The sequence below is a fragment of the Pelophylax lessonae genome (genome assembly GCF_965119305.1).
Source record: "Pelophylax lessonae genome assembly, chromosome: 4".
Taxonomy (NCBI): Eukaryota; Metazoa; Chordata; class Amphibia; order Anura; family Ranidae; genus Pelophylax; species Pelophylax lessonae.
In genome coordinates, this window is record NC_138771.1 from 154778990 (window position 1) to 154806544 (window position 27555).

Genomic DNA, 27555 nt, shown 5'->3' on the forward strand with positions numbered 1-27555 from the left:
GCGACACAAGTAGCTCCGACTTAGAAAAAGGGTCCGGAGCTTCTTTGGGGCGACCTGCATTGACTTCAATGTTATGAAGTCCGTGCCGGCCGCTCCGAAGTCGCGGTGCGAGCAGCGCTCCGCGACTTGTGAGGTCGCCCCGGCAAGTCGGATCGCTCTAATGTGAAACGGCTCTAAATATCACATAAAAATAAATATATATCAATATAGTGACACTCTAAAGTGACAAAGCGCAGATCCCCTCTTTATTCTTGACATGGCAAGTGAGCTCTGTTACCCTCCCCAAGGAAGAGATCCCATCATATTCAATATATTTATATGGGACTTAACTAGTGTCTGAGATGCAGCAGAGTACTGTGCCAGCAAAGCGTATACATGTGTTTTGAGGCTGAATTCACACTGTAGTGTCAGTGTTTCATGAACAATTGCGCAATTTTGTGTGCGTTTACAAAACCCACGTTTTGTGCTTGCAATGCCATTCGTGGTTAATGGCACCCCAAACACCGTAGAACAGACGCATGTTTCTTGCACAACAAAAAACACGCATGACAAATATGCCAAAGCATGGCAAAAAAGCTCAAAGCTTAAAAAAATTGTATGAGCTACTTTTCCACACATAAGGCAGCCCATTGAAAAGATTGGGCTGTCCTATGCATGTAGCACGACTGTACAAAAAAAAGCCCAAAAACACGCATATTCATGATACCTGGCGTCATGCATTAAAGTGTGCTTAAATAAGCGATTCAGAGGAAGCTTTGTATTCTATAAATGGATACAAAGCTTCCCCTGATTGCCTAAGAGGGATAGACAGGCTTGATAAGATATCACCAACTCAGCCAATCAGAGGAAGCTTTGTATTAGTAGAATACAAAGCCTCCAATGAATAGCTGAGCAGCACTCAGCCCAGCTAAATCTTGCTGCCTTAACACACAAAAAAAGCAATAAAAAGGGTATGTGTGTGTGTGTGTGTGTGTATATGTATATGTATGTATATGTGTATATATATATATATATATATATTTTTTTTTTTTTTTTAATATGTACATGTAAAAACTGGACCTGCATTTACACATTTAAAAAGAAAAAATCCTCAGGACTGAGGCTAGAATTGACTAATTCTTCCTCCTAATTATTTTCAGATGGCTGGTGAAAAGTTTAGCTCCCAAACTATGAGATACACACAGGGGCTATAAAGACCCAGTTCCTCCTTATTGCTATATTAAAGCTAATATGAGATTCCAATGATTGGGTTTACATATACGTTAATTGTAAAAGGGTGATAAACAAGGCCTACCTGATCAGAATTGGACCAGCTGCCTACCAATCCTAGTCTATACGTATTTTCTGTCCGTGGGGGTGAATTTTTTTGTGCTAACATAAAAGAGGAAATTACTTAGATGAGAAGGATGCAACCAGTCCTTGGACTGGAGAAAGATTTTAGAAATGAAATATAGAACAATTCTTTGAATATAAAAAAGCTAAACATGATCAAAATACACCAGATACTTAAATTGGCACTGCAATTTATTGTTCTAAAGTCAAAGAAGCCAGAGTGGCATCTAATAATAACATTAAGGAAGATTAAATGTCATCACAATTCATAGGTCATCCAGTTTTCATCATTTTGGCACCAATATTCAACTGTTGCGACCAAATACAATACAACTATTTCTTTTTCTTTCCTTTCTTTCCTTTCCTCCCTTTCTTTTTTGGTGCTCCAGGCCAATTAAAGCCTCGAAATTCTAAACAGTCCACAGCATTGTGAGAGATATAGTAAGCGTTCAGCATGGCAGCAGGGCTGAGTATGTCCACTTCAGGTTTGGGCTCTTTACTCTTCTTTGTTTTCTTTGACTTCTTTCCCTTTGTTTTCTTCGGATTGGCAGACCCCTTCGATTTGGCACTTTTAGTTGGCTAAAAAAAAGTAATCCATTTGTTAAACAACTTGTAGTAGTCTTACAAGTATATTACAGACACTAAATAATGTACTGTAGTTGATCTTCAAGCAAATCGCCATATACAATGTACTAAGGGAACTCCGCTACATACAGTATGTGGCACTGTGTTCCTGCAGTGATATGGGGACTTCCCGTCCAATTCCCAGAACAAAATCAAGTCAATTAATTTCTCAATGAATACAAGTCTTCCTCTGAATGGCTGAGGTGGAGAGACTGGCAGATGACATCACGATCTCCACCTCAGCCATTCAGAGGAAGCCTTGTATTCATCGATAAAATACAAAGCTTCCTGTGAATGGCAGAGTAGTGCTCAACCAGACTTTTTGTTCTAGGAATGGGACATACCGCTGCTGGAACACAGCGCTCTATATTGAATGTAGCTAATATGTACGGTTTATAGAGCATTGACAGTAGGCACATGGATTAGTAAAGAAAATAGTTGGTTTGGACCTGCTTGGCCAAATGAAAAAACTATTTAAAGTGACAGCAAAGATGGAGTTTGGCTTTAAAGATAGATAATATTGGGAGTCACTTTAAAGTAGAACTCCTTTTAAAGTAAAGCTCCAGGCTCCCCCCCCCCCCCCCAAAAAAAAAAGTCATCAGCTACAAATACTGTATCTGCTGACCTTTAGTATAAGGACACTTACCTGTCCAGGGATCCAGCAATGTCCTCACCCAAGCTCATTCTTCAATCAGCTTTGGGTGTAGGCACCAGAATAGAAAGGAAGGGAAACAGGAAGTGAATTCTTGTGGCTTCACAGCCGGTTTCCTACTGCGCATGCACGAGTCGCACTGAGCCTTCGCATGGCCCCGTAGTCTTCTGGGAGCTGTGATGCGTCCTAGAAGACTGCGGGGGAAGGAGGGGGGGTCGAACTTCCAGCTTAGTTTGCCACGACAATCTGAGCAGAAGGTGGGAGCAGGTACCTGCCAAAACCAGGTACCCGCTCCCCCCCCCCCAAACACTGCGAAATGTGGCAGTAGGCTTTCAACAAGCTTCAATCAGTACTGAGGTTTACTAATGCCAGCTAGAACTTTGTTTAAAGCCCAACTCCAGGAAACATCAAAGCCCTCCCTTGCAGTGGGGCTGCACCCACAATGTAAGAGCTTACGGTTTATGTCTAGGGGTGTAAATGTGCTTTTACTTTGCTGATCCTCTGCTCCACCATGCTCCTTCAGTGTAATATTCCTAAACATCTTCAGGTCCAATGCAGGGCTATGGTCCTTGCATCGGTCTTGAGAATATCAGAGGACCTTAGACCACTGACTCATAGGGATGAAGGGCTGGGGGAACCAGGCTTGTAGTGTAGAGGAGTCTGCAGTAGTGGAGGATCAGGTCAGTAAAAATGTTTTACTAAGTCTCCTAGACATAAGTGAACAGTTAACCGTTGCAGTGTGGACACAGCCCACTGAAAGGCAGGACTTCAGTTTCCTGGAGTTCAGGTGTAAAGTTAAAGTCAGGACTGCCACTATGCTATGTCTTCAACCAGGAGCTGAGCGAAGGTTTTACCAATTCTGCTTGAAGCTTGCTGAAAGCTTTACAAATACTTGCAAACATTTACTGTGCACACTTTACAGTGCCTTGCGAAAGTATTTGGCCCCCTTGAACTTTTCGACCTTTTGCCACATTTCAGGCTTCAAACATAAAGATATAAAACTGTAATTTTTTTTTGAAGAATCAACAAGTGGGACACAATCATGAAGTAGAACGAAATTTATTGGATATTTCAAACTACGTTAACAAATAAAGAACTGAAAAATTGGGCGAGCAAAATTATTCAGCCCCTTTACTTTCAGTGCAGCAAACTCTCTCCGGAAGTTCAGTGAGGATCTCTGAATGATGCAATGTTGACCTAAATGACTAATGATGATAAATAGAATCCACCTGTGTGTAATCAAGTCTCTGTATAAATGCACCTGCACTGTGATAGTCTCAGAGGTCCGTTTAAAGTGCAGAGAGCATCATGAAGAACAAGAAACACACCAGGCAGGTCCGAGATACTGTTGTGGAGAAGTTTAAAGCTGGATTACACAGTTAGAAGTTTGTTTGTTCAAGAAAAAATTTATATCCTGCTTTTTTAACATTTTCTTGTTGCTGTGCTTTTTATGCCTTTAACCACTTCCCATCTGCAGTACGTTTATGAATGGCTTCGGAACAGGAAGTGTGATATTTCAGTCATCAATGCAGCAATGATCAGGATATCATCTTTTAGGGCTAGTGATTCCCTACAAAGTAAAGGTAATCCTAGCAGCTAACAAGCCACTGGATTACTTTTACAGGTGGCAGAATAGGGTCCCACCCCCCTCTTGCCACCACCACCACGTATACCGAGCTCTCCCATGCGATCAGAGAGCCTGGTAAAGATGCAACCAGCGGCATCCAGCTCTGGGCACACAGTGAGAGGAACAGATGTTGTTCCGTCTACTGTATGACGTCAGAAACTGGAAGCGCTGAGGATTTAGTCACTTCTGGTTTCGGGTCTTTGTTTCGGTGGCCGTTAACGGCCAATAAAGCAGCCAAACAGACCCATCTGTGTCTGATTAGCTGCACTTGAGGCTAGGGGAGAAATCTGGGGTCTAATAGACCCAGAACCTCCAATAGGAGGACCTCTCACAGCCCATGCTATTACAAGGGATGTTGTTCATCCTTTTATAATAGCAATAAAGTTGATGAAAAAAAATGGAAATAAAAAAAATGTAATTTTTTTTTTTTAAAAGTGCATCCGTTCCCTTGTGCTCATGTGCAAATGTGAACACCACACCACACATGTTGGGTATCGCCACAAACGTCAACGCTAGAGCAATCATTTTAGCACCAGACCTCTTGTGTAACTCTAAAGTGATAACCCATAAAGGCTTTTAAAAGGTTACCTATGAAAAATTTTAGGTACTCTAATTTGGCGCTGTTCCACGGGCGGACACAATTTTAAAGCAGGACATGTTTGGAATCTATTTACTCATCATAACATCATCTTTTATATTTTACCAAACAATTGGGTATTATATTGTATTTTTGTGTATTTACAATGATTAAAGGGTATTATTTATTTCAAATATCGTGTGACATAAAAAAATGCAACACCCAACATTTTTGTAGTTTAAAAAAAAATATGTTTGAGGGTTCTAAGTAGTTTTCTAGCAAAAAAAAAAAATTGTTTTTTACATGTAGGAGAAGAATGTCCGAATTGGCCTGGACTGAAGTGGTTAATAATTAAAAACGTCAAAAGATTGTTCTTAAAATGAAATAATTAAAAAAAAAAACTCTCCTAATGTACGGCCAGCAGAAAAGTCAGAGACGTGAGGCCCCCCCATGACTTTACACAATTGAAGCCCTGTCAACTGCCAGAACTTATGCCACCAATTACAGTCCAGACTGCTTCTTTTTACATAATTGGTTGTTATATAATGTAATATCCCTATTTTAATATATTTGAATACAATGTAAATTTCCGTACCTGTCAAAGCTACAGATATGAGCTGTAATAGATCCCCAACCAAAACCTATGTCCGTAAAACTGGCTTGGGAAGAATCGAGCGGATTGTGAAGTGTCCACAGCAGATTTGTTCTATAAGCAGCGCAAATAGCAAATGGAGGGAGACAAATGGAATTCCCTTCCTGCCTTCACACTTGTACAACATTCTTATCAATTGCTGCATTTTGCCCCCGCCATGGGTTTAGGGCCCACTTACTCCTCAGCGCACCACAACACACGTTAGTACGCATTAAGACGCAATGCATCCAGGAGCACATTCAACATATCTCAACACAAAATTTTAAGGCTTTCAGCATTGTGTTTTGTAGCCTATTCACAACACCCCAATGCACCTTCACAACAAATGCACTAAACTAGCAAAAATGGGGCAGGTTCTATTTTTTGGTACAATGTGGTGCTTTGGGCAGCTTATTCTAATGAATGGGCTGTCTTAACACAATACACACTAATGCAAGTTCAGTAAACACACTACAATGGGCTCAACTGGTGTGAACGGGCCCTAAAGCCTAGTATACATTACTAGTTTTTTAGTTTAACCCAGCGGTCTGACAGCTCCCTCCGGTCAGCGCTCTCAGCCATTGGCTGAGAGCGCTGATCGGGAGCCGGCTGGCTGCTAGTTTTACAGCAAGCTCGTCCGGCAGAAGTCATACACATGGGTTGAATGTCGGGCCATTTTTTATTGAACCGGCTGATGTCACCCGACATTCGGCCCATGTATACTAGGCTTTACTGAATAATCCTGCATATGTAACAGTTACATAGTTAGCGAGGTTGAAAAAAAACACCAGTCCATCCAGTTCAACCTATGATGTGTGTGTGTGTTTACTTTTAACCGTACATTCTATACTCCTGTATGTTGTATACTCCTGTATGTTGTGGTCTTTAAGGTGCCCATCTAATAGTTTTTTGAAACTATCAATGCTCCCTGCTGATACGACTGCTTGTGGAAGAGAATTCCACATCCTTACAGTGAAGAACCCCTTACCCACTTTAAGGTTAAACCGCCTTTCCTCTAGTTTTAGTGAGTGGCCACGTGTCTTATTGTATCTCCTTTCTCTGAATAGTTTGTTCCTTATGCTAGGGTCACCAGTACAGTATTTGTACATTGATATCATATCCCCCCTCAATCGTCTCTTCTCCAGAGAGAACAAGTTCAGTGCTTGTAGTCTTTCCTCATAGCTGATGTCCTCCATTCCCCTAATTATTTTTGTTGCCATTCTCTGGACTCTTTCCAGTTCCAGCACATCCTTCCTGAGGACCGGTGCCCAGAACCGGACAGCATACTCCAGATGTGGCCGGACCAGAGTCTTGTAGAGTGGGAGAATAATCTCTTTATTTCTGGAGTGAATCCCCTTTTTTATACATCCCAGTATTCTGTTGGCTTTGCTTGCAGCGGCTTGGCATTGCATGCCACTGCCAAGCCTGTTGTCTACCAGTACCCATGCTGATCCTATAATTAGTCACTGTAGTACTGGCTAATTGAGTTCTTACTATTACTGGAAGTGAGGCTGAATAAGAACACAAAGCAATACTAACACATAAAGTCACTACATTGTATGTATTACCATGTTAAGCACACTGAAGACACCGTGAGCAAGGTTTTACATTTCTATGATCCCACTTCCTGCAAAAAAAAAGGAGAAAAATTATTCTGAGCTGATAGTAAATACATATATTGTAAAGTATGGATTATAAAGATGTTGGTGTTTTTTTGACAAAGATTTATACAATGATTAAATACTAAAAAGCAAAAAAACAAAACAAAAAAAAAGCCTGGTTTATCCCTGGTTCACACCAGTGTGATTTTGAAATTGTGCTAATTCAGTGCGATTTAAAAGCAGCACATAAGTGAGATTTGCACTGGCGATTTCACTGCACCTTACAACTTCAATTAACAGAAGTCTATGCAAGTTTCAATTAAATTGGTAAAAAGTAGTGCAGGAACCTTTTTCATAATCGCTGCGACATGAGTCAGTGCAATGTGAGCGGTTCCATTGCAGGCAATGGGGTGTGACTTGTCATTTAATTTGGAACTGTCAAATCGCATGACAAGTCGCCCTGGTGTGAACAAGGGTTTAAACGATTGCGTGCTTTATCGCTTTTTAAAGTGCATGTCTGGGCATTACCCAATTTGCCCCTGCCTCCCCCCTTCCCCACACTAGAGCATGCTCCAGCATTATTATTTTTTTTTTTTTGCCTTGTTCCTGAGGCAAGAATCTGTCCTTATTACTCGCTGTGATTTCATTTGCAGGCTTTGTGCAGGGGCAGCTGCGGAGCTCAGTTCTTGCCTACAGAGAACTACAGTATATCTCCCCAGAGCCCTTACCCTATATATAGTGTGTACTCAGGTGTTTTCAAGCAATGTCAGAAACATTGTGTTGTTGGGAAAGAAATGCATGCATGTGGATAAGGAAGGAGAGAGGCGAGGGGATAGGTAGAATTCTGTAGTACAGGCAGGCAGGGCTGACAACGATGTTTGAAATTTTAGTGCAGCAAAGACACTGTGTTGTCAGCCTGAACAGGAAGTCGGGAGCACACTGGAAAACAGTGGGGAAAGGTGCAAGCACTGCAGAGCTGTTTTTCTTTTCCTTTTTGCCCTGACATACACTTTAAAGCGGTAGTAAACATGTAGGGGAAAAAAAAAAAACTTTTCCCCTGCAAGGTAAAGGCATAATGTGCTAGTATGAACCGCATACTAGCACATTATGAAATACTTGCCTTGAAATGAAGCCCTCCAGCAGCACGCTGTCTATCACTGCTGCAGAAGCTTCCATCTTCACCTGGTCTTCCTTCCAGCTTCAAATGGCCGCTTAAATGGCCGAGCTGCAATGACACCACTCCCGCGCATGCACGCGGGAGCCATGCCCACGGCATAGGGCTCTGAAAGAATGGTGTGGGTATGCCGTTCCTTCAGAGCGCATGCGCTGGTGATGTCATTGGCTGCCAGCCAGGCGGATAACTCCTAAACATTGCACGTTTAGGAGATATTTATTTAAACTGTAGGTAAAAAGCAAAATCCTGGGTTTACTACCACTTTAATATGTAGCTAGATTCAGCCTGGTGATATTTGTGAGTTTTAGTGAGTCTGCCAAGGAAAGCAGGAAAATGAGCCTGTTGAGGTGGTGATAAAGATATACTAAAAGAAATTTATGAGAAAATAATGTAAGTCTTTCAACAGTTAAACTTAAAAAATAACCACATTTCTCATCAAATAAATATTTATTTCCCTGCACTGAAGATTTTAGGAGAAAATTATGAATTAAAATGAGAAATACAATTAAAAGAACTAATTCATCTTTGGAAATTAAAGTAGGAGGAAACAAAAGGGAGAAGTTAACCAGTTGATGCCAGTGTCACTCTATGTGGCAGTCAGGAGAGGCTAGTCTTCACCAAGCCTTAAGCCTAGTACACACGGGCCAAATATTGGGCGGCATCAGCCGGTTTTAAAAACCGGCCGACATTTAGCCTGTGTGTATGGCAGCTGGTCCGACAGAAGCCGACTTCTGTCGAACGAGCATGCTGGAAAACCAGCTTCCGATCAGCACTCTTATGCCCCGTACACACGCATCGATAGTTGGCCGTGAATTTTCGGGCCAATGTCCGATCGGCCGATTGTCGGCTTGTTAGTATGATGCTTTCGACAACCGACTCCGACTTTTCGGCCGAACAAAATCTGGTGTGCAGGCTATAAAATTTTTGTTGGCCGTCAACAGAACGGCCGATTTTCCGTCAGTCAGTACAGATTTCGGCAGACAAAAATCTGATGAGCAAGACTGGGCATGCTCAGAGAAGAAAAAACACACGGAAAGTAAACCAGCACATGACATCACTTCTGAAGTTGGTTTTTGTTGGCCGAGAAAATTAGTGTGCAGTCTAGAGCACATTTCAACCAACACAACAACACTGGACAAAAGACGTCCGATAATCGTTGCGTGTGTACGAGGCATTAGCCAATGGCTGAGAGCGCTAAATCTTAGTGTTCTTGTGGAGGGGGGAGGGGCATCCCATCCCACGGTCCGAACACAACAGCTCAGCGGGGAGAGATCGCTGTACTAACCCACTGGGTGGAATTAAAAAAAAAAAAAACTCATGGTGTGTACTAGACTTTAAAGTGATTGTAAGGGTATTTATTTTTTTTTTAAATAAACATTAGACCTACCTGCTCTGTGCAATCTTATTGCACAGAGCAGCCTTGAACCTCCTTGTCTGGGGTCCTTCACTGTCACTCTTGGCTCCTCCTCTTCTCTGTATACTCCCATTGCAAGCTGCCTGCAGAGGGGCACTGATATTGGAAGGTTTTTTACCTTTTTGCAGAGAATGCATTAAGGTAAAAACAAAAACTTTTTCCTTTACAAACACTTTAACAAAAGTTCCTTAGCACATTCTGTTGTGATTTTTTTTAACATTGACTGTTCGATCCTCGAAGAAGGGAGAGGCTTCTTTCCCCCAAAATGCATCAGCTGTATTAGATGCTCCTATTAAAATAGTCTGTATAGACAGAAAGCTTTTTAACCCTGTGATGGTGTTCACCATCACTGGAATTTAAGGACAGATGGGTGATAGGTTGAATTGCTTCATATTTGTCAGCAAGTTCAATTGTTCCCTTTCTCATGAGGTCTCTGAGCAGGAAGTGCATTCCTAATATGGTCATCCCAGGAAGTTCTGAAGAGACGGACTGTCTAAGGTGGCTCCCCATTCACCTATTGTCGGGTGTGCTAATGACCTCACCTGTTGTCTGCTATGGGAGGTATTGACACTCAGAGGAATTTGTATTGAGGGCTCGTTAGGGAACCATTGTTCGGTGTCTGACTATTGTGTACATTGATTTCCCCCTGGGGCTTCTGTCTCCTTGCATTGGTCAAAGCTATCTGACCAATCACTACTGACTCATTTTCGAGCCCTCATTTGCATGTCTGGAGAGGACCTGAATGGGAACTGCAGGTACTTTACAATTGACCAATAGGAAAGCGGTTGTTGGGGCCAGGATGTTCCAAATTCTGTATAAAAGTGTGCTGTGTTCTTCCAATAAATTGTCTTCCTGTTTGAACTTACATACAACTTGCTTGGTGTTTGTTCTAATGGATTCCGGACGGCACATAGCTGTAGTTCAGATCCCGGATCCTTGGTTGACCGAACCATCAGACGTTGTGATCTGCAAGCTGACTTACTAGAAACAGAGGAGTGTCGGGAGAGCGGACGGAGCGAGCAAGGGTCTCGTCACAAACCCAAAGCATTATTTTTTCTTAAAGCGGAGTTCCGGCCTCAAAATCAAAAAAATCGATTTTGGGACATCCGCTTGCTGAGGGCCACCTGTAAAAGAAATGGATGCTCCAAATCTTTTTTTTTTTTTTTTTGGTCACTTACCTTGATATTGAAGAAAATATACTTACCTTCCTTCCACTTCCTCCCTCTGCGGCCGTGGCCCGTGCCGTCACTTCCGGTTTGCGATGACTCCTGGGAGCTGAACATCATCGCTCCCAGGAGTCAATGTGCCTGCACCGGCCGTGCTCGTCACTTCCAAAAGCTGTGCAGGCATGCCGCGCCTGCACCGGAAGTGACGAGCAGGGCCGCTGCAGTGCATTGTGGGACTCCGACGTCACCGAAGAGGACGCGCTGGCTTCAGCTGCCCACACCTGAGATGGCAGCGCTGGAGAAGAACTTTTCAAGGTAAGTATTTCTTCTTACAGGTAAGTGCGACCCGGGACAGTTCAGAGGCTATCCAGTTCAGTTGGGCCTTCTTCTGAGGCACTGCATATTTGTACATCAGCATTTATGCTGGAAGCACGCTCCCAGCTCAGAGACTGAGTTGTCATCGACAGCTCCAGGTCCCCTACTAACAATCGGGAGTTAGGAGGACTGGTTTCCAATCACATTATTCACCTGTGACTGGTTATCACAGTGATAACCCACCCTTGTACTAGTTTTCTCCTTCTGAATGGAGAAAAAGATACAGAATTTACTAGGACTGGAGCAGACAGAATCTGGAGCTGCTAAGCATGGCAACCAATCAGCTTCTATCTTTTATCTTAAAAACTTAAAGCGTAAATCCACTTTTGTTGAGAAAAAAAAAATCCCCTCTGGGTGATCTCTGTGCATTTCAAGGTTTTTAAAAAAACTTTGTTGCAGATTCCAACCTTTTGTTATTCTGAAGAAATCATTGTTTGTTCCTCTGTGCTGAGGGGGTCAAATGGGAGTGGTTTCATAATTATCAGCTGTGGCAGCTGCAGGGCTCTAATGAGGGAAGCTGCTGGGCCTGTATCCCTTTAGATGTGTTCCTATTGGGAGTATCTCACCAAAAATGACATTTTTGTTGCAGGGGATGCCAGAAATCTGACTTGTATCTTAGGCAGACTTCTGGGAAAATTGGGGAGCCAATCACACAAGCAGGAAATTATGTTTGTGGGGTGTGGTCAGTACACATTCTGTGTACAGAACCGCTCCAGGTAGCCATATTGCATTGCATTTTCAGAAAATTACAACAGCTACAGATTGAAAATGAAAGGTAATTTTTTAATAACATTCAATTACAATATGATTTGTGTCGCAATTGTATATGCTATATTGTTTTTTCTTCATTTGCTATTTTTTTATCCCCACGAAAGTTGAATTACCCTTTAATTGGTTACTATGCACAGCTGTTTCAGATTCTGTCTCCTCCAGCATTGGTATATCCCCCCCCCCCCCCCATTGTATCTTTTTCTCCTAGCCTGAGAACAAAAAAGTCTGTGTGTAAAATATGACCCCTTTCTGTTAAACAGAAGCCGGTCATTAGAACAGTCCTGCTGGAAAACCAGCATTCGATCAAGAGTGTGCAGCCAATGGCTGCAGTGCTGATCAGTCTATTCTGACTTTGGGGGGTTGAGTTCCCGCTGTCATAATACAGTGCAGTTTTCGTTCAGTATGCTGGGCTTCCTTTTCATTCAACACGCTGGTTGTACGAAAAAGAAGTGTTACTAAACCCAGGAGCCTGCATTCACTATATCTGGTCTCCTGCAGTATACATAACATGGAAATGCAATTGTTTTAGTAAATAAAAACTGCTATTGTTTTAGTAAATAAAAACTGCTAAACACCTTTTTTCATCAGCGGTTAGAGGAGTCTTGTGACTTCTATCAGTTTCTGATAAAGCTTGTAGAAAGAGTTTTCATACTGCACTGAGCTGTCCTATCAAGATCCAGGACCCCCGACCCTCTGTCTGGACAGTGCTGATTGGCCCTGTGCTGATCACATGCACCCTCCCAAGAAAAAAAATACTCTCTAGCAATACACACCAAACTGAGCATGTGTAGCCTGACTCCAGTAACAGTCTTATCCGGACATGTTCTGGAGTCAGTGGAAGAAGAGGAGGATCTGTGCATACAGGATCAAATAGCCTTTTTACACAATGCAGAGGATTAACCCTTTAGGTTCCACAGTGAGTATAACAAGCATTCTTTACTGCATAAACAGACTGATTTTACTGTTTAGTAATACTTTAGGAAAAAAATGTTGTTTTTTTTTTTTTATTTAGTGTCAGTGTGTTTAGGTAGTATTAAAAAATTAGAAGAAAAAGCACACACTATTGTTACTTGGCCCTTCCATGGGCACAAACATCAAATAATATACACATACCAAGACATTTTGGACAATTTCATGCTCCCAACTTTGTGGGAACAATTTGGGGATAACCCCTTCCTGTGGCGGCTGGTATATATGGGGCGAAGGGGTGCTGCCCCCCTAATCTACATGCGGGGCGCCGGAACGAATGGAGGTCAATGGGGCTTTTTTTTTTTTTAAACCATGTGATTAGAGCCAGAGGCTCTCACAGGCTAAAAAAAAGGGTGGGCTCGGGGCGACCCAGTTGTGTGACAATAGCAAATGAAAATTCACACGGATCCTCCTCCTGGCCAATCAGGAAGCGGGTTTTGAGACCCGTTTCCCGATTGGCCGAAAGGAGAAGCCATGCCCATGGGCATGGAGGAGGAGGGAGGAGACGCAGAAGACAGTGGGAAGAAGCCGAAGCCGCCGCCTGCTGCTGCATTCAGGCATGGTGAGTGAGGGGGGTCGGGTCCTCTCCTGTCTCCCCTGTCCTGTCTCTCTGTGGTCCGGGGGGGGGGGGTTATGATGTGCAGCCTGGTGTGGTCCGGGGGGGGGGGGGTATGGTGTGGTCCGTCTGCCGGCCCATGGAGCGCCAGCCGCCACTGGTCCTGACCTCAACCCCATAGAACACAGAACACCTTTGGGATGAATTAAAGGGCAGGCTGCGAGCCAGGCTTTCTCATCCAACATTAAGTATCTGACCTCACAAATGCGCTTCTGGAAGAATGGTCAAACATTCCCATAGACACACTCCTAAACCTTGTGGACAGTCTTCCCAGAAGAGTTGAAGCAGTTATAGCTGCAAAGGGTGGGCCAACTCATTAGTGAACCCTACAGACTAAGACTGGGATGCCATTAAAGTTCATGTGCGTGTAAGGTGTTCATGCAGGTGTCCTAATACTTTTAGTAATATAGTGTATATGACATTGCCACAAATATCAGGAGTAGGAGAAGTTTTTTTGGTGTTTTTTTTTTTTGGATGGTGGGTCATGGTAATGACAAGAAATATAGAGCTAAAATATGAAACAAATGTTGAGGTGGGACCAGTTAAAATACAGCTGGTGAGTAGCAAGTGTAATTCTCTCATTTTTTTTAAACTGTGAAGCTAAAATCCTGTAGTGCATTTTATCCATCTATTAGTTTCCTTTTATCTGGGCCACCCACTTCAAAGAGGCATGATCTGTCACCAGCTTACACTATCTTCCTAGCAGATAGGATCCAACACCCCTTGATGGATTACCATTATTTCCAAAGACTACATCATTTCCCACATGCTTGTTTAGTTTTCTACTAAAAATGATTACGGAATAATGTTCTCCATTCTGTACTGTACATAGGACAATACCACCCCAAACCAACATCTGAGGCATTAGTCTAGACCAGTCATGTCCAAAGTCCGGCCCGTGGGCCAGTTGCGGCCCCTCCTTCAGTTTTATATGGCCCCCTGAGACACAGCTGACTTTTGTCAATGCCTTTCTCTCTGAGACTCCTCACATCTCCGCCCGATGCGATGGCTCGGGGACGGGGCCTCTGGCCTCCCTCGGCAGCTCGGCTGCTCCCGAGTCCTGCCGAGTCCTGCTCCGCCCCCCGCTTGGCTCTATCTGCCCGGCGCCACCCATGACTGCGCGGGAGTGCGGAATGAATTTGAAAATTGCATGCCTTCTCGCCTTCTCTCCTTCACAGCACACAGCCACCTGTAGGAGCCGACCAAGGATCTTGTGGAGCTGACCAAGGAGGTGTCACTTCTACAATCCTACTGCCTGTTTCTGTAAGTGATTTTATTCATAAAGCACTGATGCTTATTATTTCATATATATATATATATATATATATATATATATATATATATATATATATATATTTGTGTGTGTATATGTATGTATGTATGTATATATATATATATATATATATATATATATATATATATATATATATATATTTATATAAAATATATGTGTGTGTGTGTATATTTAATTTTAATGGTTCAAATGTCAGGCAAAATGGTCGGCCCTCACGCATGTTCACTTCATCAAATCTGGCTCTCTTTGAAAAAAGTTTGGACACCACTGGTCTAGACAATACCTGTTTTTTAAATCAGTAAAATAGAACACTGGCTGGCTACAAATGGCTGCTTTGCACTTAATCATTACGAAGTCTGTAAATATTCTACAGTACACCACAATACACAAAAAGGCCCAAATCTGCCTCTTATTGGCAAGATCTGGCCACCTCTGGATGGTGTCTGAAATATTATCATCCCATAGTGGTATAACCCAATTATTTGGCTTCCTCTGGCTCTGTGGGTTTGCAGTGATTCAAGTCTCATGTAAGGCATCTAAAACTGCTTTCAGTCAGTTAGGTAGGTATAGGTATGTGGGGGGCCCTGTCAGAAATATGAATGATGGCATTGTCCAGATACGCAGCTACATACTTCTGTTGGAGCATAGGATCTATGGCTCTACCAGGAAAAGTAGCTGTGGCATTTTATAAGCCACAGGCCATTACCCTATACTGAAAGGAGCCTTCTGGAGTTACATATGCATATGCCTTCAACAAATCTATTGTCCTCATATACACTGAACAAAATTATAAATGCAACACTTGTTTTTGCCCCCATTTTTCATGAGCTGAACTCAAGGATCTAATGGGCCATATACACTATAAGATTTTCTGAAGACTTTTTCCTTTAGATTTACCAAAACCATATACTATGAGGTCAAACCTAAACACTTACAATTTTTATGCAATCTGGCAGGCCCTTGCACTACATAGAAAAGGTAAATCTGAAGGAAAAAGTCTTCAGAAAATCTTATAGTGTGTATGGCCCTTAAGACTTTTTCTATGTACACAAAAGGCCTATTTCTCAAAATGATATTTACAAATCTGTCTAAATCTGTGTAAGTGAGAACTTCTCCTTTGCCGAGATAATTCATTCACATCACAGGTGTGGCATATCAAGATGCTGATTAGACAGTGTGATTATTGCACAGGTGTGCCTTAGGCTGGCCACAATAAAAGGGCACTCTAAAATTTGCAGTTTTAGCCCGCATTCACACTACCGTGGCACAACTCTGTACTACTTCGGGGGCGACTTGTGAAGTCCCATGCACCGCGACTTCGGCGCGACTTGCACGGACTTCATATAATGAATGTCTATGCAAGTTCGCCCCGAAGTAGTACAGGACTCTTTTTCTAAGTCGGAGCGACTTGTGTCGCTCCTATTAGAACGGGTCCTGTAGCAGTCAATGGACCGTGAGGGACCGCGACTTGTCGCCTGACAAGTCGCGTTAGTGTGAATGGACTCTAATTACTGTATTGGGGGGGGGGGGTCCGAAAACCAGTCAGTATCAGGTGTGACCACCATTTGCCTCACGCAGTGCAACACATCTCCTTTGCATAGAGTTGATCAGGTGGTTGATTGTGGCCTGTGGAATATTGGTCCGCTCCTTTTCAATGGCTGTGCACAGTTGCTGGATATTGGCAGAACATGGAACACGCTGTCGTATACGCCGATCCAGATCATCCCAAACATGCTCAATGGGTGACATGTCCGGTGAGTATGCTGGCCATGCAAGAACTGGGATGTTTTCAGCTTCCAGGAATTGTGTACAGATCCTTGCAACATGGGGCTGTGCATTATCTGCTGCAACAGGAGGTGATGGTCATGGATGAATGGCACAACAATGGGCCTCAGGATCTCCTCACGGTATCTCTGTGCATTCAAAATTGCATCACTAAAATTCACCTGTGTTCGTTGTCCATAACATACGCCTGCCCATACCATAACCCCACTGCCACCATGGGCCACTCCATCCACAATGTTGACATCAGCAAACCGCTCACCCACAAAACACCATATATGCTGTCTGCCATCTGCTCTGTACAGTAAATACCGGGATTCGTCCGTGAAGAGAACACCTCTCCAAAGTGCCAGACGCCAATCAAATGTGAGCATTTGCCCACTCAATCTGGTTACGACAACAAACTGCAGTCAGGTCGAGACCCCGATGAGGACGACGAGCATGCAGATGAGCTTCCATTAGACGGTTTCTGACAGTTTCCGCAGAAATGTTTTGGTTATGCAAACCGATTGTTGCAGCAGCTGTCCGGGTGGCTGATCTCAGGCGATCTTGGAGGTGAAGATGCTGGATGTGGAGGTCCTGGGCTGGTGTGGTTACCAGTGGTGTATTTAGATTTTGTGCTGCCCTAGGCCGGACTAAACTCGTGCACCTCCTAATTTACCTATGACCCACCCCTTCCTGTCAATGCCACACCCCTTCCTGTTTCAGACCCGCCCTATCATCTTTAAACCACACCCCTTCCTCTTTAGGCTCCACCTCTTCCTCTCTGTACATTAAAAGTGGGTACAAAGTAACTACTTGTATATTTTGTTGTTTTGTAGGGGTACATTGGCTCGTGGGAGCGCTCCTGGGGGCCCCCACTAGGCAGCGGGGATGCCAATCCACTGGGCCAGCGGCCGCAATTGCCACCGGGCACCCGCGATCGCTCCCCGCTGAGAGAGAATGACGGCCTGCTGTTGTAAATACAGCTGACCGTTGTTCTCCCTGAAATGATCACAGAGCGCCTGTGATCCTTCTATATAGGAACACAGGTCTCTATGGTCATTTCACAAGCCCCTCCCCCATACAGTTAGAAACCACCACCTAGGCTGACACTTAACCCTTTGATCACCCCGGGTTAACCCCTTTCCCTCCCAGTGTCATTATTACAGTAACAGGGCATATTTGTAGCACTGATTACTGTAGTAATGTCACTGGTCCCCCCAAAAGTGTCAAAAATGTCAGTTAGGGGTCCAATCTGTCTTCCGCAATGTCGCAGTCCTGCTAAAAATGGCAGATTGACGCTATTACTAGTAAAAAAAAAAATTAAAATGACATAAATCTTTCCCCTAGTTTGTAGACACAATAACTTTTACACAAACCAATCAATATACACTTATTGGGATTTTTACCAAAAAATATGTAGCAGAATACAAATTGGCCTAAAAGGATGACAAATTTTTTAAATTTTTATGGGGGAATGTTATATAGCAGAATGTGAAAAACAATATATATTTTTTTCCGAATTGTTGCTCTTTTTTTGTTTATAACGCAATAAATAAAAATCACACAGGTGATCAAATACCACCACAAGAAAGTTCTATTTGTGTGAAAGAAAGGACATTCATTTTTTTAGGGTGCAGTTTTGCACGACCGTGCAATTGTCCTTTAAAGTAATGCAGTCCTGAATCGCAAAAAATGGCCTGGTCATTAAGGGGGAAAATCTTCCAGGGCTGCGGGCATAGTGCAGGGGCTGCAGATATGGTACAGGAGATGCAGGGGTTGCTGGCAATTTGCAGGGGCTGCGGACATGGTACAGGAGATGCAGTAGTTGCGGGTATAGTGCAGGGGCTGCAGACATGGAGATGCGGTGCTGCGGGCATGGTACAGGAGATGCAGGGCTGTGGGCAGCATGGTACAGGAGATGCAGGGCTGTGGGCACTGGGCTGCATTGTACAGGAGATGCAGGGCTGTGGGCAGCATGGTACAGGAGATGCAGGGCTGTGGGCAGCATGGTACAGGAGATGCAGGGCTGTGGGCAGCATGGTACAGGAGATGCAGGGCTATGGGCACTGGGCAGCATGGTACAGGAGATGCAGGGCTGTGGGCAGCATGGTACAGGAGATGCAGGGCTGTGGGCACTGGGCAGCATGGTACAGGAGATGCAGGGCTGTGGGCACTGGGCAGCATGGTACAGGAAATGCAGGGCTGTGGGCACTGAGCAGCATAATACAGAAGATGCAGGGCTGTGGGCAGCATAGTACAGCCGATGCAGGTTCTGCGGGCATGGTACAGGAGAATCTCCTGTACCATGCCCGCAGCACCGGCATCTGCTGCGGAGGAGTCCGAGTCTCACTTACCTTGAGGCACCTTCCATTTGAAAATGGCGACGCCCGGCGTCATTACGTCACCGTGGACGCGCCGCCTGCCCAGGAATAGCCGAACATGTTCGGGTTTTCCCGAGCGGCGGCGGCACATGTGCCCCCCTGCATTAAAAAGATCTGCTGCTAAAATCTGAAAGAAAAAAAATGGCCACGGCCGGTTCTCCAGACCAGTGGCGGCTGGTGCTCAAAATTTTTGGGGGAGTGCAAAAAACGCGGTAAAAAATTGCGTGACTTTGACCAGCTTGGGAACCATCTTATACCAGGCCGCTGTGTGCCTTTTACTATTAATAAATATATAGTGCCAGCCAGGCCAGCAGCCTGCTTATCAGTGTACACAATATAAGACAGCGCAGGCCAGGCCAATTACATTGTACACAGGTAAAGTGCTATGCTAAGTTAGCATAGCACTTTACCTGATGTACAATGTAATTGGCCTGGCCTGCACTGTCTTATACTGTGTACACTCACTGCTAAGCAGGCTGCTGGCCTGGCACAATATATTTATTAATAGTAAATGGCACACAGCGGCCTGGTATAAGATGGTATAAAACTCAGTAAAATTATTAAAACAGAAAGTTAATATTCTGAAGAGGAGTATTTGTCCTATAAAAAGCAATGCCATTTAAAAAGTAAAATAATTTAGAGCCTGCACACTGAATTCTCATAAATTAGTAAAGGTCTGCACATGAAGTAACTCCAACACAGATATACAGTATATACTGTACACAGGCTGTTAATATTTATAGGCCACAGATACCCTGTGTATGTAGGCCTTAGACATGACCAGCGTGCCGTGCCCCCATCAATGCAGTGACCAGCTTGTCTGCCCCCATTATCAATGCAGAGAACAGCTTGTCTGCCCCCATCATCAATGCAGTAACCAGCTTGTCTGCCCCCATCATCAATGCAGTGACCAGCTTGTCTGCCCCCATTATCAATGCAGAGACCAGCTTGTCTGCCCCCATCATCAATGCAGTGACCAGCTTGTCTGCCCCATCATCAATGCAGAGACCAGCTTGTCTGCCCCCATCATCAATGCAGTAACCAGCTTGTCTGCCCCCATCATCAATGCAGTGACCAGCTTGTCTGCCCCCATTATCAATGCAGAGACCAGCTTGTCTGCCCCCATAATCAATGCAGTGACCAGCTTGTCTGCCCCCATCATCAATGCAGAGACCAGCTTGTCTGCCCCCATCATCAATGCAGAGACCAGCTTGTCTGCCCCCATCATCAATGCAGTGACCAGCTTGTCTGCCCCCATCATCAATGCAGAGACCAGCTTGTCTGCCCCCATCATCAATGCAGAGACCAGCTTGTCTGCCCCCATCATCAATGCAGAGACCAGCTTGTCTGCCCCCATCATCAATGCAGAGACCAGCTTGTCTGCCCCCATCATCAATGCAGTGACCAGCTTGTCTGCCCCCATCATCAATGCAGAGACCAGCTTGTCTGCCCCCATCATCAATGCAGAGACCAGCTTGTCTGCCCCCATCATCAATGCAGTGACCAGCTTGTCTGCCCCCATCATCAATGCAGTGACCAGCTTGTCTGCCCCCATCATCAATGCAGAGACCAGCTTGTCTGCCCCATCATCAATGCAGAGACCAGCTTGTCTGCCCCCATCATCAATGCAGAGACCAACTTGTCTGCCCCCATCATCAATGCAGAGACCAGTTTGTCTGCCCCCATCATCAATGCAGAGACCAGCTTGTCTGCTCCCATCATCAATGCAGAGACCAGCTTGTCTGCCCCCATCATCAATGCAGAGACCAGTGTGCGTGCCCCCTTCAAAGCAGTGTGTGGGCCCCCCCCCCCTGAGGCATCACTGACTTCACTTACCTCACACACTGCCTGGTGCCGTCACCGCGTGCTGCTGCTGAGTGCTGACGGGAGTCGGCCCGAGTACTACTGCCTGAGTCTGAGACGAACACGAGATGACCTCCTCCTCTGTCTTCTTCCGCGCCGGCCCTCCTCTCTGGTCTGACGGCGCCGGCGGGCGGGAAGGTGATGACGTGACACTGGGACGGTGAGTGACTGATGCACACACCGCCCCCACACGTCACGTCAGCCGGGATGTCCTCCTGTATGATTTGTCCAGGCTGGAGTCTGGACCAATCACAGCGAGGACAGCACTAAAGTGGGGAGTGTTGGGGCGCATTACTCTGCGCCCCGATGACCCCCAGAAGGCCGCCAATCGGCGCCTCTGCCTGCCGCACGTGGGGTGCAAAACCCCACCCCCCCATAGCCACCAGTAGGTCCGGCGCCCCTAGTGGGCAGAAAATGGTAATTTTTTTTTTTCTTTGGCCACAGATTAGGGGGCGGCGCCCCTGCGCCCCCTATAGACCGGCCGCCACTGCTCCAGACAATGCTTAATAACTATGGTCTGACCCAGAGAATTAGGAAAAAAAAGAGGATTTATATTTCAGAGCAGCAACTCTTGTTTCTTGTTAGAGGATATTTGACAAAGTATCAGCCTGTGGATTTTCCAGAATCACTTTTGTAACAAATGATTTCCAGTCTTCCCAGAATTGTAGCAAATTTACATGATACATTTGTTACTTTTCTTTTTCTGGCGTCTCCTAGGCAGACTCACTCCATCTGTCACACTGCATTGAGGCAGGTTGGCTTCTCTTGACAAACATTGTTGTGTTTTTGTATCCAGCATACAATTCCATAGTGAATAGTCGCTGTATTGTTGATATTACCATATACACATCAAGAATCTCCCGGAGATAAGAACTGAGCAGTCGGTCTAAAAGATTCCAGAATCATTACATGCATTCATTTTGGGGGATGTTCCAACATGGTACAAGTGATTACAAATACACTGTTGTGTGTGCATGTGCTGAACTACTACTTCAATGTGTTCTTATGTGATGTTTGCATATTATGACAAAGCTGCATTTGTGTCTGGATAGGTTCTGAATTGTGGAAATAATACATTGTTGCAACCCAACACTGGGATACAGTATTTGTGAATAGTACAATATGTGAAAGATAGCATTAAATCTAACCTAATACAAGTTGGTGAGGCCAACATAGAGTCAGTTTGGGTTACGTTGCAGTTTGCTAATCATGCAGTAACTCGTGTAGGTGTGATATATAGACCACCTGGTCAAGGTAAAGAACTAGATGATCTACTAGTTGAAGAAATAGCTAAAATGACAATGAAAGGAGAAGTTATCATTATGGGAGATTTCAATCTTCCAGATATAAACTGGAAAACCAAAATAGCAAGTTCTACCAGGAGTACAGATATTCTAAATTCCCTACTGGGGTTGTCTCTGCAACAAGTGGTTGAGGAGCCAACCCGGAGGGAGGCCATTTTGGATTTGGTATTCACAAATGGGGATTCGGTATATGATGTCATTGTAGGCGAAACCTTGGGATCTAGTGATCACCAGTCAGTTTGGTTTAATATAAGAACTGTGAAAGAGTCACACCACACAAAAACAAAAGTTTTAGATTTTAGAAAAACAGACTTTTCAAAAATGAAATTAGTCATAAATGAGTCCTTATCAGACTGGAACGGATTACATGGAGTCCAGGAGAAATGGGACTACTTAAAAGGTGCATTATTGAAGGCAACAGAAAATTGCATTAGACTTGTCAGTAAAAGCAAAAAAAGGAAGAGACCACTGTGGTACTCAGCAGAAGTGGCCCAAATCATTAAAAATAAAAAGCTAGCATTTTGTAATTATAAAAAAACCCAGAGAAATGAAGATAAGGAAATCTACAAGATTAGGCAGAAAGAGGCCAAGCAAGTTATAATAACTTCTAAAGCGCAGGCAGAAGAAAAACTAGCTCAGTCTATGAAAAAGGGGGATAAAACATTCTTCAGATATATAAATGAAAAAAGGAAATTAAAACAAGGAATAACTAAATTAAAAACAAAGGACGGAAGGTATGTAGAAGAGAATAAAGGGCTAGCCGACTGCCTTAATGAATACTTCTGTTCAGTTTTTACAGAAGAAAAAGAAGGAAAAGGACCTCCACTTGAAAGGATGACTAATGAATCGTTTGATGCATGTGTCTTTACAGAGGAAGACGTTCTAAGATTGCCGTCTAAAGTGAAGACAAATAAGTCACAGGGTCCTGATGAGATACACCCAAAATTATTAAAAGAGCTTAGTGGTGAGCTGGCAAAACCATTAACAGATTTATTTAACCAATCATTAGTAACAGGAGTCGTCCCGGAAGATTGGAAATTGCCAAATGTCGTGCCCATTCACAAGAAAGGTAGTAGGGAGGAATCGAGCAAATATAGACCAGTGAGTCTGACATCAATAGTAGGCAAATTAATGGAAATCCTATTAAAGGATAGAATTGTGGAACATCTTAAATCCCATGGATTGCAAGATGAAAAACAACATGGGTTTACTTCAGGGAGATCATGTCAAACAAATCTTAAAGATTTTTTTGACTGGGTGACTAAAATAATAGACGGTGGAGGTGCAGTAGACATTGCATATCTAGATTTTAGTAAGGCTTTTGACACTGTCCCACATAGAAGACTTATCAATAAACTGCAGTCATTGAGCATGGACTCCCATATTGTTGAGTGGATTAGGCAGTGGCTAAATGACAGACAACAGAGGGTTGTAGTCAATGGAGAACATTCAGAACAAGGTCATGTTACCAGTGGGGTACCTCAGGGATCTGTACTGGGACCAATTTTGTTTAATATCTTCATAAGTGATATTGCAAAAGGCCTCGATGGTAAGGTTTGTCTTTTTGCTGATGACACAAAGATATGTAACAGGGTTGATGTTCCTGGAGGGAAACACCAAATGGAAAAGGATTTAGGAAAACTAGAAGAATGGTCAGAACTCTGGCAACTGAAATTTAATGTGGATAAGTGCAAGATAATGCACCTGGGGCGTAAAAACCCAAGGGCAGAATATAGAATATTTGACACAGTCCTGACCTCAGTATCTGAGGAAAGGGATTTAGGAGTAATTATTTCAGAAGACTTAAAGGTGGGAGGACAATGTAATAGAGCAGCACGAAATGCCAGCAGAATGCTTGGATGTATAGGGAGAGGTATAAGCAGTAGAAAGAGAGAAGTGCTTATGCCGCTGTACAGAACACTGGTGAGACCTCACTTGGAGTATTGTGCGCAGTACTGGAGGCCATATCTCCAGAAGGATATAGATACTCTAGAGAGAGTTCAGAGAAGAGCTACTAAACTAGTACATGGATTGCAGGAAAAAACTTACCAGGAAAGGTTAAAGGACCTTAACATGTATAGCTTGGAAGAAAGAAGAGACAGAGGGGATATGATAGAAACTTTTAAATACATAAAGGGAATCAACTCAGTAAAGGAGGAGAGCATATTTAAAAGAAGAAAAACTACCACAAGAGGACACCGTTTTAAACTAGAGGGGCAAAGGTTTAAAAGTAATATGAGGAAGTATTACTTTACTGAGAGAGTAGTGGATGCATGGAATAACCTTCCTGCAGAAGTGGTAGCTGCAAATACAGTGAAGGAGTTTAAGCATGCATGGGATAGGCATAAGGCTATCCTTCATATAAGATAGGGCCAGGGACTATTCATAGGATTCAGATATATTGGGCAGACTAGATGGGCCAAATGGTTCTTATCTGCCGACACATTCTATGTTTCTATGTGCATCCAAGGATCCCTCTGGGATGAAGTGCTTAGTCTGCAGCCTTGAGGGATGCTTCAATGTATTATAAATTATTATAAATATATTGATGGATGCATACAACACAGAGCAATATGCACTTATGTGGTGTGTTCATTGTAAAATTAATCTTCAACACATATACAGTATATATATATATATATATATATATATATATATATATATATATATACTATATTGTCAAAAGTAATGGGACACCAGCCTTTACACACACATGAACATTCATTGCAACCCAGTCTTAGCCCATAGGGTTCAATATTGAGTTGATCCACCCCTTGCAGCTATAACAGCTTCAACTCTTCTGGGAAGGCTGTCCACAAGGCTTAGGAGTATGTCTATGGGAAGGTTTGACCATTCTTCCAGAAGCGCATTTGTGAGGTCAGCCACTGATGTTGGAAAGAAAGCCTGGCTCGCAGTCTGCGCTCTAATTCATCCCAAAGGTGTTCTATTGGGTTGGGGCCAGGACTCTGTGCAGGCCAGTCAAGTTCCTTCAACCCAAACTCGCTCATCCATGTCTTTATGGACCTTGCTTTGTGCACTGGTGCGCAGTCATGTTGGAACAGGAAGGAGCCATCCCCAAACTGTTCCCACAAGGTTGGGAGCATTAAATTGTCCAAAATATCTTGGTATGCTCTGACGCCTTAAGAATTCCTTTCACTGGATCTAAGGGGCCAAGCCCAACCCCTGAAGAACAACCCCACACCATAATCCCCCCTCCACCAAATGATTTGGACCAGTGCACAAAGCAAGGTCCATAAAGACATGAATGAGTGAGTTTGAGGGTGGAGGAACTTAACTGGCCTGCACAGAACCCTGACCTCAGCCCAATATGGTGAACAAAAGCAGAGACTTCTTGTCTACATCAGTGCCTGACCTCACAAATGCGCTTCTGGAAGAATGGTCAAACATTCCCATAGACACACTCCTAAACCTTGTGGACAGCCTTCCCAGAAGAGTTAAAGCTGTTTATAGCTGCAAAGGATGGGCCAACTCAATCCTAAACCATACAGACTACGTCTGGGATGCCATTAAAGTTCATCTGCATGTAAAGGCAGGCCTCCCAATACTTAAAATCATAGTGTATATATATATATATATATATATATATATATATATATATATATATATATTACATGGGTGGGTCTACCTCCACCTCCTATTGTGCATTATTAGAATATTTCGCTACAAGTGTGATTGGGGTACATATAACACTATAATGTTTCTTGCTTGTTTGAGATGTTCAGGAGCCTACATCTTTTTATTAAATATTGAGGATGTTTATATTTTAGATACATAGAAATAAAGGTATTGATTTTTAGTTTCACTGTACCGAGAACAGTAAACCCTTTTTGTTACTATCTCTCTTCTCTTTATATTGTGGGGGTTCCCAGTACGGTGTTTTTCTGTGTGCTCTAAGAAGACATGAGTAGTGGAGGTTATTGTATCATTATCTGTATTACCAGGAAAGGAAAGGTGGGTTCACACTGGTGCGGTGCGATCATGTGCAATTCACATGTGTTTCTGTGTGATGCCATTTCAACCCATCATTTTGGATGGCTTAAATCGCACTGCATCCGCACGAAAAAAGGGGCAGGCACCTTTTTTATTTGGCAGCGCCGGAATCAGAATGTGTTCATACCAATGCGATCCGATTCTAGCAGACACACTGCTTTCTTTTTATTGGTTGAGCCAGATGGACTCGTGTCTTTTTTCAACCTGACTAACTATGTAATTGTGTTCTGTGACCTGCTTTTGGGGTGTCATTAGGTGTGAGCTGGAGTTCTGCCCCCCCCCCCCAGACTGACAATGTTGCCAGCCAAAGGTGTCTCTGTTGCCCCTCCATCAGAGTGGTGACACCCTAACTTAAAGCGGAGTTCCACCCAAAAGTGGAACTTCCGCTTTAGGCAGTTCTAACCCCCTGACATGCCACATTTGGCATGTCATTTTTTTGGGGGGGGGGGGGAGCGGGTACCTAGTTTTGACAGGTACCCGCTCCCACTTCCGCTCGGAGCGCCACGGCGCCCTGAACAGAAGTTCTCCTCTCCCCCTCCCTCCCTGCAATCTTCTGGGACATATCAGAGGTCCCAGAAGATTGCCGGCCAATCAAGACGCGCAGCGCGACTCGCGCATGCGCAGTGCGTACCCGGCTGTGAAGCCGCAAACTGTCACAGCCGGGTGCCAACAGCAGTGATGCCGGCGCCGAGGGAGAGGATCGAGGCTTCGGGCGGCCGAATCGCTGGACCGTTGGACAGGTGAGTGAAATGGCTGGAACCCCACTTTAAGGCTGGCCATACACGTATAGATTTTCATTGGGAAATTTTCGTTTCAAGAAAATTCGTTTGATTTTCTAATCGTTAGTGGGGTTAAACCGATGTCCCTTTTCAACTGCAGCGATGGGAAAATTCATAGGGGCAGAAGGGAAAACTTTTCTCGATCAACAAATTTTCGGGCAGTGGATGTGGTTATCGTTCAGAAATTACATTAATTTTAAAATTAAATGTTAAAAGCAAAAGACAATTTTCGAACGACATTCGTCTATTCAACGAATGTTCAAAGAATTGTCGTACGAATGTTCTACGAATATTCTCGTCCAAAAATCTATACGTGTATGGCCAGCATAAGTCATCCAGCCAGCTCATTGGTAATTTGCGATATAATACATTTTGGGGGAAGAGAATTGAGCTGCATGCCCTCCATCATCATCGCTCATACGATGAATACATACACAGAGCCGGGTTCTCCGAGGTTGTCACTGCTGGAGCCGTTCTCCTCGCTGCATGTACTGTTGCTGAAGTTACAGTGTTGCAGTGGTTGCTATAGTGACAGCGGATGCCCCGCCTCCAGGAACTTTAGAACAAATCAGCAGGACCGATTAGATGATAAAAGCTGGAATGGAAGCCGCCCCCTGTAATAATCGG

The 27555-nt window shown here is 43.8% G+C and overlaps 1 protein-coding gene across 1 annotated transcript; it reads right to left on the reverse strand.

The window, feature by feature from the left end:
• Nucleotides 1-1620: 1620 nt before the first annotated feature.
• SMKR1 (small lysine rich protein 1) lies at nucleotides 1621-27515 on the reverse strand. Its single transcript, XM_082254710.1, has 3 exons — nucleotides 27359-27515; nucleotides 7012-7070; nucleotides 1621-1911 (listed from the first exon to the last, which is right to left on the reverse strand). Exons 2-3 carry the CDS (start codon nucleotides 7012-7014, stop codon nucleotides 1666-1668), a joined length of 249 nt encoding a protein of 82 aa, XP_082110836.1. The 5' UTR covers nucleotides 7015-7070; nucleotides 27359-27515; the 3' UTR covers nucleotides 1621-1665.
• Nucleotides 27516-27555: the final 40 nt, after the last annotated feature.